Genomic DNA, 17,398 nt, shown 5'->3' with positions numbered 1-17,398 from the left:
ATCGATAAGCAAAAAAAAAGAATCTTTAAATCCTACTTTAAAACCACGAACAAAAATAACAGCAATATCAAGCAAAACTTTAGTGTATTACATAAATAAAGAAAAAAACTCTTTAGGTAACACAGATCATAATTTTTTTTTTTTCAAGTTTCTTGAACTGGGATCTAATCAAATGCATTTAGGTTCAACTAAATGCTATAAAAGCTCAAATTAAATTGTGAAGGCTTTAGTCTCTGCAATATCACAAATTAAACAACCATAATTTTTTCCCAAAATAATGGCTGAATCAAATGGCAACAAATACCATGATTTTCAACACAAACTCATGTTCTTTTTACCAAGAGCTTCTTTAAGCTCATTCCTGATATTTTCCATTGCTTCTGGATTCTCTTCTATATTTTTACTTAAGGCAGTTAAAGCTGTATAGGCCATGGTGTGATTCAAAGGAGATGATACAAATCCTTGTAGTCTTTCCCACAATCTCTTGTAGAGGTTGTTCCTCTCTTGCTCTGTAAAATCTTCCTTCAAAGCAGTCATTAATGGCTTGTAATTACCATATCCTAGGGCCTTTGATATGCCAAGGATTCCTGTTCCTACCATAGCTCCTTTAAAGACAAAAATACATGGACAATCAAGTAATGTATGGCAATATATTAAAATGACAAAATTGTTCAACCTAGTACCTACTACAGCACCAGCAGGACCAAGAACTGAGCCACCGATAAATGTAGGTAAAGCAACTGTAGCAGAATCTTTCAGCGGTCCAGCAATGGAAACATAAAGAGCATTTGTCTTGGATAACTCTTCAAGGAGACCTTCAACCAATTTAATTGCAAGAACCTAAATTCATCAAATGAATTGTAGTTTATGGCAGTAATTTCTTACAAATCGGATATTTTAAAAACCTCCATGATTGTGGTTATCGGTTGGTATAAGAACTACCCTGGTGTAAGGGTTTCAAGGTGTACATAAGCGCAGACGGCCGTACTTGAAACTGACTTAAGATATTAGATTGCACTATTATGCTCCTTTGTGATAACTATGGAAATCCGAAGAACGCGATATCATATTCGTATAAGCATGACAATAATAAGATAAATAAATGTTAGAAATTCAGAAAAAAAACATCCCGACACATCCTGCATTGCCAGTTATGGATTTTCAAAATATTTTCATTTCTATCTATCTTTCATCTGCGGCAACTCTGTCACCCGGCATCGGCGCCTCGCTACTTCGTACAAGCAGCGTATACTTTCGTGGCTTTCATTGTAAAAGGAACGTGTGATTGGTACTGTTTTATAGATTGTGTTTAGTTTTATAGATCAATCGGTAGGCATTTTAATCTTTCTGCACTAATTCTGTTTCCCAAATGGTAGTGTTGGTTACAACAGTCGTACAAAGACAAATGAATGTTATACAGAATGGTCTAGCTTAATGAAAGTTGACATGCTTGCATGTGTCTAGATCTATGCAGGCTTAAAGTTGTTGAATTGCATATTCTAACTTTCTTGTTATTATTAAAGGGCCGAAGCCCAAAAATTAACTCAGGATGTCGGGAATTCCCCCGTTCTTCATTCCTGGTGTGACACCACCAAATCCATGGGCGAATGCAGCTATGATGGCCCAAGCTCAGCAACAGGCACAGCAAGCTCAGATGGCTGCTGCAGTACAAATGCAGGCTCAAGCGGCAGCAGCTGCACAGCTGCAGGCTGCACAGATTCATGCAGTTCAAGCAGCCCATGCACAAGTCCAGGCTCAAGTACAGGCCACACAAGGTAGGAAGTAATGGTGAATTTCAAGCATAATAGATATTAAACATTGCATTTTTTTGTGTTAGGTGCCCCAGTAATTACCAGTTCGAAGCAAGAGCAAGTAACTGAAGACAAATTGCAAGACAAAGCTCGTAAATGGCAGCAGCTACAAACCAAACGATATTCAGAAAAGAGAAAGTTTGGCTTTGTTGACTCCCAGAAAGAAGACATGCCACCTGAGCATGTCCGTAAAATCATTCGCGATCATGGCGATATGACAAATCGCAAATTCCGTCATGACAAACGTGTCTACCTTGGTGCTTTAAAGTACATGCCCCACGCCGTTTTGAAACTCTTGGAAAACATGCCGATGCCCTGGGAACAAATCCGCGACGTTAAAGTGTTGTATCACATAACTGGTAGGTCTCACTTTTTCATTTGACCGTCGGAATGGAATGTAACTGATAATCTCTTATATAGGTGCAATCAGCTTTGTGAACGAGATTCCGTGGGTGATTGAGCCCGTCTATATTGCCCAATGGGGTACCATGTGGATTATGATGCGTCGAGAGAAAAGAGATCGTCGACATTTCAAGCGAATGCGTTTCCCTCCATTCGACGACGAAGAACCTCCGCTAGATTATGCTGACAACATCTTGGATGTCGAGCCGTTAGAGGCCATTCAGATGGAACTTGACTCGGATGAAGATAAACCTGTAGCAGGCTGGCTTTATGACAGCAAGCCTTTAGTCGACACTAAGTTCGTGAATGGAACGACTTACCGCAAGTGGCAACTTGAAATGCCCCAACTGGCCACCCTCTACCGTTTGGCCAACCAACTGTTGACAGATCTTGTGGACGATAACTACTTCTATCTCTTCGACCTCAAGTCCTTTTTCACCGCCAAGGCCCTTAACATGGCAATTCCTGGTGGACCCAAGTTTGAACCTCTTATCAAAGATGCCAATACGCAAGACGAAGATTGGAACGAATTCAATGACATCAATAAAATCATCATCCGTCAACCGGTGCGGACTGAGTATCGAATTGCTTTCCCTTATCTTTACAACAACATGCCCAACTTTGTCCATCTTTCTTGGTAAGTCTTTCGGCTTTACTCGCTTGCAGTTTCAATGGCTGAGATATACACAAACTATCCAGAAGTATTGGATGTTCGTGGCTGAAACAGTCGTAAATCAAGGAAAACCAAGAGCTGTGGTCTTACTAAATTGTAACGTATTGAGCTCTACAAAATGTTCTGTATTTTTAGGTATCACACTCCAAACGTAACTTTCATTAAGACTGAGGATCCGGATTTGCCAGCCTTCTATTTCGATCCGCTGATCAACCCAATATCGCATAGACGTACCGAGAACAAGCTAGCCGAAGTGACCGAACAAGATTTGCTACCAGACGATAGCGAAGAATTTGAATTGCCAGAGTATGCAACACCTCTTCTCCAGGTAAGTTGTGCTGGTGTAAATATTCCACTCTTGGCCATCTTTTAATTAAAATGTTAATTCAACAGGAATGGCCGTTGTATACAGATAATACTGCAAACGGAATTGCTCTGTTGTGGGCACCCAGGCCGTTCAACTTGCGATCGGGTTTCACCCGCCGTGCGTTAGACGTGCCATTGGTCAAGAGCTGGTACCGAGAGCACTGTCCACCTGGACAGCCGGTCAAGGTTCGCGTGTCATATCAGAAACTGCTGAAATATTACGTCTTGAACGCGTTGAAACATCGGCCACCAAAAGCCCAGCGCAAGCGTTATCTTTTCCGCTCATTCAAGTCAACTAAATTCTTCCAGCAAACAACATTGGATTGGGTCGAAGTCGGTCTCCAGGTAAACACCTTTGGTTATATTGAGTTGGGATTATTGAATGATGAGTTGTGCAGGGGTCATGAAATTACCCATAACATGTTAGGTAGACATCGAGAGTAGGGTCTGGCCGTTTGCTAGCCAACTTTCGGTGGGACAACGCACTCACTGACAATAACTAACCTCCCAGCCGACAATAGTCATTTATACCTGTTTCGACTTTTCGGGAATGTTACTAACATTCTTTATTTATATATTTTTGTGAATGTAGGTTTGTCGTCAAGGCTGGAACATGTTGAACTTGTTGATTCACCGAAAGAACCTCAACTACTTGCATTTGGATTACAATTTCAATTTGAAACCAGTCAAGACCCTGACGACTAAGGAACGTAAAAAGTCGCGTTTCGGAAACGCTTTCCATCTTTGTCGTGAAATCCTGCGTTTGACGAAGCTGATCATCGATTCTCACGTTCAATACCGCCTGAACAACGTTGACGCCTTCCAATTGGCTGATGGACTTCAGTACATTTTCGCTCACGTCGGCCAGTTGACTGGCATGTACCGTTACAAGTACAAGTTGATGAGGCAGATCCGTATGTGCAAGGATCTCAAACACCTTATTTACTACCGCTTCAACACTGGGCCAGTTGGAAAAGGTCCCGGATGCGGTATTTGGGCCCCCGGATGGCGCGTGTGGCTCTTCTTCTTGCGTGGTATCACTCCATTGCTTGAGCGTTGGTTGGGCAACTTGCTGTCCCGTCAGTTCGAAGGTCGTCACTCAAAGGGTATTGCCAAGACTGTGACGAAACAGCGTGTCGAGTCCCACTTTGATTTGGAACTCCGAGCGTCTGTTATGCACGATATCCTCGATATGATGCCCGAAGGTATCAAGCAAAACAAGGCTCGAACCATCTTGCAGCATTTGTCTGAAGCCTGGAGATGCTGGAAAGCCAACATTCCTTGGAAGGTGGGATAGCATTTTAACATTTTTAGTTATATTTTCTCGTTATAATAGTTGGGGCAAAATGATGAGTTGTGCAGGGGTCATGAAGCCGCTCGCTGGTGTTGAGCGGACGTTCGAGTCGGCGCTGGCCGTTTGCTAGACGACTCGGGCGGGACAACGCACTAACTGATTAAAATTTAATTAGATTTAAATATTTTAGTTAATAAGCGACATCAATTTATTTAACATTGTCCTTTGTTATGTTATAGGTCCCCGGATTGCCAACACCGATCGAAAACATGATTCTTCGGTACGTCAAGATGAAGGCTGATTGGTGGACCAATACGGCCCACTACAATCGCGAGCGTATTCGTCGTGGTGCAACTGTCGACAAAACGGTGTGCAAGAAGAATTTGGGTCGTTTGACTCGTCTTTACCTCAAGGCTGAGCAAGAACGTCAGCACAACTACTTGAAAGACGGTCCTTACATCTCACCCGAAGAGGCCGTTGCCATCTACACAACCACGGTGCACTGGCTGGAATCGCGTCGCTTCGCACCCATCCAGTTCCCTCCGCTTTCATACAAGCACGACACAAAATTGCTCATTCTTGCATTGGAGCGACTCAAGGAAGCCTACAGCGTCAAGTCTCGTTTGAACCAGAGCCAGCGTGAAGAACTCGGTCTGATTGAACAAGCTTACGACAATCCCCACGAAGCCTTATCTCGTATCAAGCGTCACTTGCTGACACAGCGAGCATTCAAAGAAGTTGGCATAGAGTTTATGGACCTCTACAGCCACTTGGTTCCTGTCTACGATGTCGAGCCCCTTGAGAAGATCACTGACGCTTACCTGGATCAGTACTTGTGGTATGAAGCCGACAAGCGTCGTCTATTCCCTCCATGGATTAAGCCGGCTGATGCTGAGCCACCTCCGTTGCTAGTCTACAAGTGGTGCCAAGGCATCAATAACTTACAGGTAAAAAAAAAATGTTGTATTTCTTGATTAACGATCAGCCAATATTCATGTTTGTTTGCGAAATTTTCAGGATGTGTGGGAAACATCAGATGGCGAGTGTAACGTGATGTTGGAGACGCGATTCGAAAAGCTGTACGAAAAGATCGATTTGACATTGCTCAATCGTCTTTTGCGTCTTATCGTTGATCACAACATTGCCGATTACATGACAGCTAAGAACAACGTGGTCATCAATTACAAGGACATGAACCACACCAACTCGTATGGTATCATCCGTGGTCTGCAATTCGCCTCGTTCGTCGCCCAGTACTTTGGTCTGGTCCTCGATCTTCTCGTCTTGGGTCTTCAGCGAGCTTCCGAAATGGCCGGCCCACCGCAGATGCCCAACGATTTCCTCATCTTTCAGGATGTTGCCACGGAAATTGCCCATCCAATCCGGCTCTACTCGCGTTACGTTGATCGCGTCCACATGTACTTCCGCTTCACGGCTGAAGAAGCTCGCGACTTGATCCAGCGCTACCTGACGGAGCATCCTGATCCCAACAACGAGAACATTGTCGGCTACAACAACAAGAAATGCTGGCCTCGTGACGCTCGCATGCGTCTGATGAAACACGACGTCAATCTTGGCCGTGCCGTTTTCTGGGATATCAAAAACCGATTGCCGCGGTCCGTCTCCACCATCCAATGGGAAGGTAGCTTCGTCAGCGTCTACTCCAAGGACAATCCCAACTTGCTCTTCAACATGGCCGGATTCGAATGCCGTATCCTGCCCAAGTGCCGAATGACCCACGAGGAGTTTACACATCGCGACGGTGTATGGAACTTGCAGAACGAGATCACCAAAGAGAGAACGGCTCAATGTTTCTTGCGAGTCGATGACGAGTCTCTCCAAAAGTTCCACAATCGCGTCCGTCAAATCCTGATGGCCTCTGGATCTACCACCTTTACCAAGATCGTCAACAAGTGGAACACGGCCCTGATTGGTTTGATGACCTATTTCCGAGAATCTGTCGTCAACACGCAGGAGTTGCTGGACCTGTTGGTGAAATGCGAGAACAAAATCCAAACGCGTATCAAGATCGGCCTCAACTCGAAAATGCCTTCGCGTTTCCCGCCTGTCGTCTTCTACACGCCGAAGGAGTTGGGAGGTCTTGGCATGTTGTCCATGGGTCACGTGCTCATCCCTCAGTCTGATTTGCGCTGGTCCAAGCAAACGGATGTCGGCATCACCCATTTCCGTTCCGGTATGTCTCACGACGAGGATCAGCTCATTCCCAATTTGTACCGCTACATCCAGCCGTGGGAAGCTGAATTCATCGATTCGCAGCGAGTCTGGGCAGAGTACGCGCTCAAACGTCAAGAAGCATCTGCACAGAACCGTCGTTTGACACTCGAAGACTTGGAAGACAGCTGGGATCGTGGTATTCCGCGTATCAACACTCTCTTCCAGAAAGATCGGCACACGTTGGCCTACGACAAAGGATGGCGTGTCAGGACAGAATTCAAACAGTACCAGGTGTTGAAGCAGAATCCCTTCTGGTGGACCCACCAGCGCCACGACGGTAAACTGTGGAACCTCAACAACTACCGTACTGACATGATTCAAGCGTTGGGAGGTGTCGAAGGCATCTTGGAGCACACGCTCTTCAAGGGAACCTACTTCCCCACATGGGAAGGTCTCTTTTGGGAGAAAGCTTCCGGCTTCGAAGAGTCGATGAAGTACAAGAAGCTGACGAACGCTCAGCGTTCCGGTTTGAACCAAATTCCCAACCGTCGCTTCACCTTGTGGTGGTCTCCTACCATCAACAGAGCCAACGTCTATGTCGGTTTCCAGGTCCAGTTGGATTTGACTGGCATTTTCATGCACGGCAAAATTCCAACGTTGAAGATTTCACTGATTCAGATCTTCCGTGCTCACTTGTGGCAGAAGATCCACGAGTCGGTCGTCATGGATCTTTGTCAAGTTTTCGATCAGGAGCTGGACGCATTGGAGATTGAAACGGTGCAGAAGGAAACTATCCATCCTCGTAAATCTTACAAGATGAACTCTTCCTGTGCCGATATCCTTCTCTTCGCCTCGTACAAGTGGAATGTATCCAGGCCGTCCCTCTTGGCTGATTCGCGCGATGTTATGGACAACACCACCACGCAAAAGTATTGGATTGACGTCCAGCTGCGTTGGGGCGATTACGATTCCCACGATATTGAACGTTACGCTCGCGCCAAATTCCTCGATTACACCACGGACAACATGTCGATCTACCCATCGCCCACTGGTGTCCTCATCGCTCTCGATTTGGCTTACAACTTGCACAGCGCTTACGGAAACTGGTTCCCTGGGTCCAAGCCGCTCATCCAGCAAGCCATGGCCAAAATCATGAAAGCCAATCCAGCCCTGTACGTGTTGCGAGAACGTATCCGCAAGGGTCTTCAGCTGTACTCTTCTGAGCCGACGGAGCCTTACTTGTCATCGCAGAACTACGGTGAACTCTTCTCCAATCAGATCATTTGGTTCGTCGACGATACAAACGTCTACCGCGTCACGATTCACAAGACGTTTGAAGGCAACTTGACCACCAAACCCATCAACGGAGCCATTTTCATCTTCAATCCTCGTACTGGTCAGCTCTTCCTCAAAATTATTCACACTTCCGTCTGGGCCGGACAGAAACGTTTGGGCCAGCTGGCCAAGTGGAAGACGGCCGAAGAAGTTGCCGCTTTGATTCGTTCGTTGCCCGTGGAAGAACAGCCGAAACAGATCATTGTCACGCGCAAAGGCATGTTGGATCCTCTTGAAGTCCACTTGCTCGATTTCCCCAACATCGTCATCAAGGGCTCGGAACTCCAGCTTCCGTTCCAGGCCTGTTTGAAGGTGGAGAAGTTTGGTGATCTCATCCTGAAGGCTACCGAACCGCAGATGGTCCTCTTCAACCTCTACGACGACTGGCTCAAAACCATTTCCAGTTACACGGCTTTCTCGCGTCTGATCCTCATTCTGCGTGCTCTGCACGTCAACAACGACCGGACCAAGGTTGTGCTGAAGCCGGACAAGACTACCATCACTGAGGCGCATCACATCTGGCCGTCTCTGACGGACGAACAGTGGATCAAGGTTGAAGTGCAGCTCAAAGACCTTATCTTGGCCGATTATGGCAAGAAGAACAACGTCAACGTTGCTTCGTTGACACAATCCGAAATTCGAGATATTATCCTCGGTATGGAGATCAGCGCGCCTTCAGCCCAGCGTCAACAGATTGCCGAAATCGAAAAGCAGACCAAGGAGCAGACTCAGCTGACAGCGACGACAACACGGACGGTCAACAAGCACGGTGATGAAATCATCACGAGCACGACATCCAACTACGAGACTCAGACGTTTAGCTCCAAGACGGAGTGGCGCATCCGAGCCATTTCGGCCACCAACCTCCATCTGCGTACCAACCACATCTATGTGTCGTCTGACGATATTAAGGAGACGGGCTACACTTACATTCTGCCCAAGAATGTACTGAAGAAGTTTGTCACCATTTCGGACTTGCGTGCCCAAATCGCCGGCTACCTGTACGGCATCAGCCCGCCGGACAATCCCCAAGTGAAGGAGATTCGTTGCATCGTGATGCCGCCCCAGTGGGGAACGCATCAGTCTATTCACTTGCCCGTCCAGCTGCCTCAACACGAGTACCTAAAAGACCTGGAACCCCTCGGTTGGATGCATACTCAGCCCAACGAGTTGCCCCAACTGTCACCGCAGGACATAACGACGCATGCCAAGGTGATGGCCGACAACGCCGCTTGGGACGGCGAGAAGACTGTGATCATCACGTGCAGTTTCACGCCCGGTTCTTGTTCGCTGATGGCCTACAAGTTGACGCCCAGCGGTTTCGAATGGGGCAAACAGAATACTGATCGTGGTAACAATCCAAAGGGTTACCTGCCTTCGCACTACGAGCGCGTACAAATGTTGTTATCCGACCAATTCCTCGGCTTCTTCATGGTGCCGTGCCAGGGTTCGTGGAACTACAACTTTATGGGCGTCCGCCACGACCCCAACATGAAATACGAGCTACATTTGGCCAACCCCAAGGAGTTTTACCATGAAGTTCATCGACCATCGCATTTTATGAACTTCTCCTCCATCGAAGAGGGTGACAGCGTCGGAGCTGATCGTGACGATTCATTCGCTTAAGTATCTTCAATCACTTTTGTCTGTGTGGTCATTTTGTATTCATCCCGGGTAAATCCCCACATACACGTTCAAGGACAAGAGAGATGTTAAAAGTAAAACTACAACTCCTACCTTATCGGTGTCTGTGTTTTGCTTTCCAATTCTTATTACTTTGATTCGTTTCCCAGTTGTATCTGTAAAATGATTCGCAGAATACAATAGAGCAAACATTTTATTTCCATTTGCAGTATCCAATTTTTGTTTATTTTCAATTGGCAAGCATCTATCTACAGTATATGTTAGTACGTTTCTTTGGCAGAGTTTGGACGAGAAAACCAGTTAAAAAACGAAAACTACCTGTACAACCACTTTCAACTTTTACTATTTTTGATTGAAAGGTTAACCTATTTTTTTCCCAAGTTATTGGCATGGGAAAGTCTGCTAGGGAATCAGTCATTCCCATGAACTTCTTGAGTTTAGTGTACGAAATTTCTTCTTTCCATCTAGGCTGCAGCCAACATGTGCGGCAATCTGAACCAGTGCTGTACTCACGAGCCTTGGCTACGACTAGGCGCCATTATTGTTGGCGTTTTATGCGTGGTAATTAATAACCGTGATGGGGATTCACCGAAATCTAACGTTTCTGTTTCAACAAATGGACGTACGAAATTCTTCGCAGACTCTGGGAATTACGGCCCTTATTCTTGCTTCGTTTGGTGCCACCTTCTTCTTGCCATACTACACAGGTTTACTGCGATGTCACACGTGATTTAATCGTTGATTTACTCATTTTTAGATTTTGATTTTTGCTAAACAAATGTGATATAATATTCTTTTCGATTCCAGGGAACATGAAGTTCCTATCCATGTTCTTGATATTGGTTGTCATGGGGCTGAACATGATTGTTTGTTCAGTTTTGCTTCTGGTTGCTGCTGTAAAAAACCGTAATCAAAAGCTTCTTCTGCCCTGGCTTACTGTTGGAGCATCGATATTCACCATTGGAATAAATATCATTTATCTCCTGTTAAATCTGGTAGCTTGCATTGGTCCTAGCAGCATCGTCGGTAGGACTTCGTTTATCTTTTTTGATTTTTTAACTATGTTCTACTAATTTCTCTTTGCCCACATTTGTAACACATTTTGGCAGCGATTTTATTCTGGCTGGTGGTCTACTGCTACTATCAACAGCTAGAGAAAACTCAACACGAAAAGAAGTTCACTCAATTCATCTTCTAGTTCGTAGCAAAACCATCCATAATGTTCCGTTATACAGCCTTAGCTATACAGATATTATTTATTCTGCTTTTATTATAAGTCTGTAAGTGTGTGGTGACTGGCGAAAATGGCAGACGAAGTGAAAATATTGGAAACCGCTACGATTTTCGCCCACGGTTATCATATAACTGCAACGGCAAGTAGAAACATTTTTTGTTTGCAAGCGAAAGGAAAGGGGTAGAAAACAACCCTTTGCAAACCTAACAGTGGCTCCAACATTTTCCTGTCATGTGGAAGGACCTGATTTCTATGGAGACCAATAGTATCTAGTGAAATTTACTTTCCAACCTTGAACTTATTTATCTAAGTTAAAGTTCGTGATGTATTGTTGTTTTGTTTCCATAATTGTTTATTGACTTGCATTCGGCTGCTCCTGTTGTACTATTTGTCTTCGCGTATCTGTGTTAAAGGAAATTATCTCCTGCTCACAGTGTGTCAAATGAATCGAAAGTATGTAATTAACCATTTTCGTATATCTCAAATGTTCTATAAAATAATCAATTAAAAAAGGGCATGAATCGCCAGTCTGAGCTTTAAAACATTCCAGGTCTCTTCTTCAAATCACAAAATGTGAGAAAGCGGCACAAAAACGCCCATAATATTAACTGTTCCTATATTGTGTCACTTGAAAAAGAGACCGGGGTAAGGGCAAGGTAATACGTAACCCTTTCCATAGACGAGGGGCGGGGGAGAAGAATCGAAAGATAAAAGAGGAAACCGGGTTTCCATTTTCATAGTTATGTGTGGAAGGTAAGGGAAAGAAAAAGAGAAATTGACAAAAATTTTGCTAACCTTGAATTTTCCTCTTCTCTACGTACATAAAAATGCGACACGTGTCACACTGTTAAAACAGGCAGGGTCAGGAAAAGAAATCTATATATCTTGGAAAATCTACTGCCTCTCCCACTGGTAACCGGTGTTGGTTTAGTGAGTGCTGCTCCAGTTTTGCCATACCACCTAACATGGCACTGTGCAAATTGACTCAATGCTGTTGCGGTTGCTCGCTCCAAACAGGAACCAAAGTGATTGGCGTATGGTTTTTGGTAATACGCTCAAATATTCCTTTTGTTTCGCATTTTAAAATTTTGATTTTTCTGTTGGCAGATAGGTGCAACTGGAGGATTTATTCAGGCTTTTAGTCAGATGCTTGCAAGTTTCGATCGAGATGATGGTACAATGAAGATACATTAATTGCTAACTTAAATGTGTTGATATAATTGAAATGTTCTTCTTACTGTTGTGTCGTAGGAGACCGTATGCTTCTCGACTCCATCAGCTGGATGATCGGATCAATTGCTGCGATGGCAGCCACTGTTTCTGTACAAGTAGCCGCCTGGAACAACCGCCATCCTGTGCTCATCGTACCTTGGCTCGTATTAAAATCCGTATCTTTAACTGTAGGCATTGCCTTCGTGTCCTACATGGGTATTATGTCAATAAGAGGTAATGGCAGTTCCAGTGGTATTGTGTACTTTGCTGGTGCCTTTATTGCAACAGGTAAACATGTTGACAGTTTTTACTCCAATCTGCTATATAGTTTAATGTTTTTCTGTAATATTTCCACAGCCATAGTTTCCTATTCCTGGTTGGTAATCTACAGTTATTACCAAGAACTAGTCGCGACTGGGAAGAAGTTAGTGAAATGCGACGAAGAGAATGAGATGAAATTTGGCGAATGTTAACCTGGCAAGTAGGCTGCAGTCTGCACTTGTTGAATAGAGACGGGGTAACACTCCTTGTGTAGGATTTCCTAGTGAGCCACGTTTTATTAAAGGAAATATAGTTTTCATCAGTTGTTTTGGAGTTAAAGGGGTGTTTTTTTGCTTTTTCTTTGTCTTGCTTAACAAGACAAGGTAAGATCTTCTTTAACGTAGGGTTCGATAGGTGAAGGCAAAACCTTTCTTATAACCTTTCTTACAACCATTACGACGTTCACGTTGCTAGGAGAAACGATATCTAGGAGGTTCTACGGTGAAACTCTTATTGGTTTATTGTTTTAAGATTTCGTCTGCTGCTATTTGATTTCTTTCGGCGTGCTGTCAATTGTTTGCATTCGTTGTAGTCTAGTTTCTCAAGCATGTTTTCGGTTCTACAAAAAAAAATTGCATCTCCCGTCTTGTATACATTCCCAATTAAACATCTTAGCTTAACTTCTATTAATTGTAATACCTCCGTCGGTATTCCATTTGCCAAAGCCAAAGAGGGGAGTTTTGTACAGGATGCACCACATCTGGAAAATTCTTTTGAAGGGGACGCATTCCTAAAGAGAAACTTAGAGCGTCTTTTGCCGAATGAAGTGAGTAATAATGCTTTCGCATTTACTTTTCCCATACATTTTTCCGCTCTGTACACAACATTTTGTTCATTATTTGATGCTAGGTGTACAGTGATGTGAAAAAGGAATTGTCAGTCTTTGGTGCTCGTGTAGCTACAGACATCTACAGGTTTTATAGATTTTTACCTCATTAAGGGTCTTAGTTAATCTTATTAAGAAGCTATAACATTTAATTGGAAACAGGTTGGGTAGAGAATGTGAACTGAATCCTCCATATATGAAGCTTAAAGATGCCTGGGCAAATCCTCATAACAGAGTTGGTCAGTATATTGTATAATTAGACACCTCTGGTTTTCAGTACTGATGTTTATTGCTTGAAATAATCCAGTTACTTGTGAATCTTGGAAGGAACTGAAAAGATTGTCTGCTAGAGAGGGCATTGTTGCACTAGCATATGAGAGGAATCCAAAGCACCAAGGGTTTAGCCGCTTAATTCAGATGTCAAAAAATTATCTCTATTATCCTTCATCAGGACTCTATAGCTGCCCTTTAGCAATGACCGATGGGGCTGCGAAAACTTTAGAGGTAAATAAAAGGATGTTATTTAGGCAGTGGACAAATATACCACCATATATACTGATTATTATAAACAGGTGAGTGGATTGAAAGATCATGAAGCTTATAGGAATTTAACATCAAGGGATCCGGAGAGATTTTGGACATCTGGCCAGTGGATGACGGAAAAAAGAGGTGCTGTGCAATGTTTCGCCCGTCTTACTATGAAGTGCAACGTTGCAACGACAATGTCTTTCATCAACAGGTGGTTCGGATGTGGCGGGTGGAACTGAAACTCTGGCAGTACAAGACCCAAGCTCCAAAAATATGTACAGGCTTTATGGCTACAAATTTTTCAGTTCAGCGACCGATGCCGATGTAGCTTTGACGTTGGCTCGCATAGTAGATCCATCTACAGGCAAAACTACAGCAGTAAATTTAAGTTTCCTTTTTGTGGCACCTGGAGAGGTTATTAGTTTGCTTGTTATTAGGGAACTAGAGGATTGTCATTGTTCCTTGTCCATGTGGACCAACCGAGCAACTTGCACCTAATCCGCCTGAAGGAAAAATTGGGTACTAAGCAATTGCCTACTGGCGAGCTTTTACTGGATGGGATGAATGCTGAGTTATTAAGTCCACCTGGCCGAGGGGTTGCTTCAATTTCTCACATGCTGAACATTACTAGACTACACAATGCATCCGGATCAGTCTCGGCAATGCGACGGTACTTTGGTGGCAGAATTCTTCTCTGCGGACGTTAAGATCAAAATTAAATTTCTTTTTTTTACTTTCATTCCTGATACTCCTAGGATCATCAGCTTAGCTCGGGATTATAGTAATAGGCGGGTTGCATTTGGAAAACCCATTCGTAATCACCCGTTGCACGTCCGCACGCTGGCAGACATGGAACTAGAATGCAGAGCTGGGTTTATCTTGTTTGCAGAAGCTGCACGTTTGCTCAGCTTAGAAGAAAGTGGAGCAGCCAGTAATGATCAGCAACAATTACTCCGTCTGCTTCTCCCACTCCTCAAACTGTATACAGGAAAACAATGTATAAAAGTTGTTTCCGAAGGGCTTGAATCGTTCGGGGGTCAAGGATACATGGAAGATACAGGTTATAAAGCACAACTAGAATTCCCATCATACATTCCAAGTTAACTTACCCCTTTGTTTTCATGATAGGCATTCCAGTAATTTTACGTGACGCTCAGGTTTGGTCTTGCAGTGTTAACAATTTGGAATTGATTTTTGATAAAAGAAAATTTATGTTTAGGTAACACCTATTTGGGAAGGCACGACCAACATCTTGAGCTTGGATGTACTTCGTGCAGTGGCTAAAACTGAAGGACAAGTTCTGATTGCGTATTACCAAAGGATCCAAGGTGTCCTCGATTCTTCCGCAAACCCGTCTCTATCTGAGTGTTACTCTCTGCTAGAGCGATACCGTTCCCAATTACTATCTTTTGCTCAGAATAACCCGGACAAGTTGGAGTATGTCGCACGTGACTTTGCTTTTGGCCTGGCTCGTACTCTGGCCGGCGCTTTGCTCCTGGAACATGCTTCTTGGAGTGGGGCAGTCGAAAGTGATGTTGCGGCCGCCGAGCGTTGGCTCACACAACGTGATCTTGTTGCTCAATCACTGGTTGTAGAACAAATCAGTAACCGATGTCTCACGTCATTCCAGAAACTTGATGAGGCTTTAGTTTTTGATGGGTACGATGCGAAACATTTGCTTTCGCCTCTGTTCTAACTTAATTTGCCATAAATGAATTTATAGTCGGTGAAGGATGAAAAATTGTACGTGATAGAATTTCAGCTGCTGAGGGAATTGTTCCTTTACTTTTTCTCATTATGTTTTGGTAGATATTTTTTCCCATTTACTTCTCTAAATTTCATATTTTTTTATAGTTAGGCATATAATGTAGTTGGCGATTTCAGAGAAAAGTTAGCAAATTATCAACGTGCGGGTGTGGATATTTTCGTTCATACAGATGTTGCTAAAAACGGAAGATAACTATTTTTCTGCGTATTAACGAATAAATGCTGTGAAAATAAAGATGTATAAGATAATCTATTATGGCGTCTATTTATTATTAACTCTTATACCGAGTAAGCTAAAAAGAATTTCCTTTAAGCTCGTCTCCAATGTAATTATGTTGTCGATTATCGTGCAATTGAAATTGGTAGGTTACAATTTTCTTTGGAAAGGTACAGTTAACAAAAAAAATTTTAATAACCCTTTTTGCTTCGCCTGTGAATTTGTTAATAAATCAGAATTTTAAATTCTGTCTCAAAAACAGGGAGGAAAAATGACGTGGAAGTTGGATAGTTTGGAGAAGGGAATAGGAATTCCCTACTCTTCCCCTTTTCCCAGAACTTTCTATGGCCGCCCACAGGCAGCCAATGGGGGAATTTTGAGAAAACAGGGGAAAGACGATCAAAATTGTGACGTCTGCGACATCAAATTTGCGACCACCAAAGAGAACAGAATGCCGCAGTGTTTAGGTCATTGCTGAACAGTGTATCTTTGCTGAATGTGTTATTTCTTTCGGGCATTCCAGAATAGTGTGGCTCAACAAGCTTAACCCATCATGCCTGTGTATTTCGATGGTTACAAGCACCCAAGTAGTAATAAAATGTCTTGGAAACTTGATCAATTCTGTTGTGGGTGCTCACTTCGAACTGGCACCAAAGTAATCGGCTCACTGTTTTTGGTAAGTCTGAATATGTTTTACTGTCCATCATGTTTTACTTTTCATGTCTATAAAATAGAGCAATTGATAATAATGGTTGTTTCATCAATTTTGTACTCAGCTGGGTGGAGTTTCGGTACTCGTTTACGCGTTAGTCGAAATTTCTAGTTTCAATTTTCGAGGTGGGGATGCTTTACCTGTTAGGTGACTAATTAGTGTTTTGTACTGTATAGGAAAAATAAAAGCAATCACCAGTCTCGTTTATTTGAGTTTCAGAGAACCAACCTCACCCAAAACTGCCAATTGTGAGTGTCGTCATGTCGGTAGTGGCGATTGTTTTTTCAATTCCTGTTTTGTTTACGTCGAATATAAATCCAAATCCGAGACTTCTCGTGCCTTTGCTTGTGATCAACATCCTGTCATCACTTACAGTGATTGCATTCTTTTTATATTTGGCTATAGTTAAATCAATGACATCAGGTGTAGACGACATTGTCGGGAACATAATCATAGCTGCAGGTCTCATTTCAGGAGGTAGTTATACCAAGTTAAACTAAATTACATAGGAAAGTTTTATCTAATACTTTTCTATGTCAATGTCCTATCCAAGCTGTTTGGTTGTACTTTTGGTTGATAATCTACAGCTTCTATCATGAACTGGGAGCAATGAAAGAGCAACCGCTTCTCGACCAGCAAACTTAATTCAGAAGTCGGGAATATCCAAACACGAATTGGGCAAGAGAATAGAAATTTTAATTCGTTTTACATTTTTCAATGCTAATGTTGCGATTCCGTTACAGGTTGCCGTTTTGTTCGGAACAGGAATAGATTGATGGTTGTACCTGTTTTGACAAATCCACACATGCGTATTTACTCCAATGGATGGCCAGTAGAAAAAAATTACCGATTTCTAAATTTTACAGTATACATAGAACTTC

The 17,398-nt window shown here is 43.3% G+C and overlaps 6 protein-coding genes across 7 annotated transcripts; 5 read left to right on the top strand and 1 right to left on the bottom strand.

Moving 5' to 3' along the window:
* Positions 1 to 116: 116 nt before the first annotated feature.
* On the bottom strand, positions 117 to 1,084 carry LOC130693678 (uncharacterized). Its single transcript, XM_057516863.2, has 3 exons — positions 906 to 1,084; positions 684 to 840; positions 117 to 605 (listed from the first exon to the last, which is right to left on the bottom strand). The coding sequence occupies exons 1-3, from the start codon at positions 909 to 911 to the stop codon at positions 313 to 315; spliced, it is 456 nt and encodes a 151-aa protein (XP_057372846.1). The 5' UTR covers positions 912 to 1,084; the 3' UTR covers positions 117 to 312.
* A 229-nt stretch (positions 1,085 to 1,313) lies between these two features.
* On the top strand, positions 1,314 to 9,902 carry LOC130693668 (pre-mRNA-processing-splicing factor 8). Its single transcript, XM_057516852.2, has 9 exons — positions 1,314 to 1,329; positions 1,524 to 1,775; positions 1,838 to 2,170; positions 2,232 to 2,850; positions 3,022 to 3,214; positions 3,280 to 3,597; positions 3,845 to 4,540; positions 4,786 to 5,493; positions 5,564 to 9,902. Exons 2-9 carry the CDS (start codon positions 1,550 to 1,552, stop codon positions 9,680 to 9,682), a joined length of 7,212 nt encoding a protein of 2,403 aa, XP_057372835.1. The 5' UTR covers positions 1,314 to 1,329; positions 1,524 to 1,549; the 3' UTR covers positions 9,683 to 9,902.
* A 219-nt stretch (positions 9,903 to 10,121) lies between these two features.
* Positions 10,122 to 11,442, top strand: LOC130693679 (uncharacterized). Of its 2 annotated transcripts, none has more exons than XR_009001741.1 (4): positions 10,122 to 10,261; positions 10,341 to 10,426; positions 10,508 to 10,726; positions 10,810 to 11,442. XR_009001741.1 is itself a non-coding variant. In XM_057516864.1 (4 exons), the coding sequence occupies exons 1-4, from the start codon at positions 10,181 to 10,183 to the stop codon at positions 10,896 to 10,898; spliced, it is 456 nt and encodes a 151-aa protein (XP_057372847.1). In that variant the 5' UTR covers positions 10,122 to 10,180; the 3' UTR covers positions 10,899 to 11,442. The 2 variants fall into 2 exon arrangements, 1 of the variants encoding a protein (XP_057372847.1); XM_057516864.1 differs by having other exon boundaries at positions 10,341 to 10,407.
* Positions 11,443 to 11,820: 378 nt separating this feature from the next.
* LOC130693674 (uncharacterized) lies at positions 11,821 to 12,696 on the top strand. Its single transcript, XM_057516860.2, has 4 exons — positions 11,821 to 11,980; positions 12,042 to 12,108; positions 12,186 to 12,434; positions 12,504 to 12,696. The coding sequence occupies exons 1-4, from the start codon at positions 11,900 to 11,902 to the stop codon at positions 12,617 to 12,619; spliced, it is 513 nt and encodes a 170-aa protein (XP_057372843.1). The 5' UTR covers positions 11,821 to 11,899; the 3' UTR covers positions 12,620 to 12,696.
* Positions 12,697 to 12,955: 259 nt separating this feature from the next.
* Positions 12,956 to 15,837, top strand: LOC130693670 (acyl-CoA dehydrogenase family member 11-like). Its single transcript, XM_057516855.2, has 10 exons — positions 12,956 to 13,233; positions 13,317 to 13,381; positions 13,456 to 13,532; positions 13,601 to 13,797; positions 13,866 to 13,962; positions 14,033 to 14,199; positions 14,259 to 14,491; positions 14,577 to 14,881; positions 14,950 to 14,978; positions 15,041 to 15,837. Exons 1-10 carry the CDS (start codon positions 13,015 to 13,017, stop codon positions 15,515 to 15,517), a joined length of 1,866 nt encoding a protein of 621 aa, XP_057372838.1. The 5' UTR covers positions 12,956 to 13,014; the 3' UTR covers positions 15,518 to 15,837.
* A 440-nt stretch (positions 15,838 to 16,277) lies between these two features.
* LOC130693680 (uncharacterized) lies at positions 16,278 to 17,178 on the top strand. Its single transcript, XM_059494483.1, has 4 exons — positions 16,278 to 16,481; positions 16,582 to 16,659; positions 16,739 to 16,994; positions 17,071 to 17,178. The coding sequence occupies exons 1-4, from the start codon at positions 16,359 to 16,361 to the stop codon at positions 17,160 to 17,162; spliced, it is 549 nt and encodes a 182-aa protein (XP_059350466.1). The 5' UTR covers positions 16,278 to 16,358; the 3' UTR covers positions 17,163 to 17,178.
* Positions 17,179 to 17,398: the final 220 nt, after the last annotated feature.

This window comes from Daphnia carinata, chromosome 3 (assembly GCF_022539665.2).
Source record: "Daphnia carinata strain CSIRO-1 chromosome 3, CSIRO_AGI_Dcar_HiC_V3, whole genome shotgun sequence".
NCBI classification, from domain to species: Eukaryota; Metazoa; Arthropoda; class Branchiopoda; order Diplostraca; family Daphniidae; genus Daphnia; species Daphnia carinata.
This window is presented reverse-complemented; position numbering and strand designations above follow the sequence as displayed.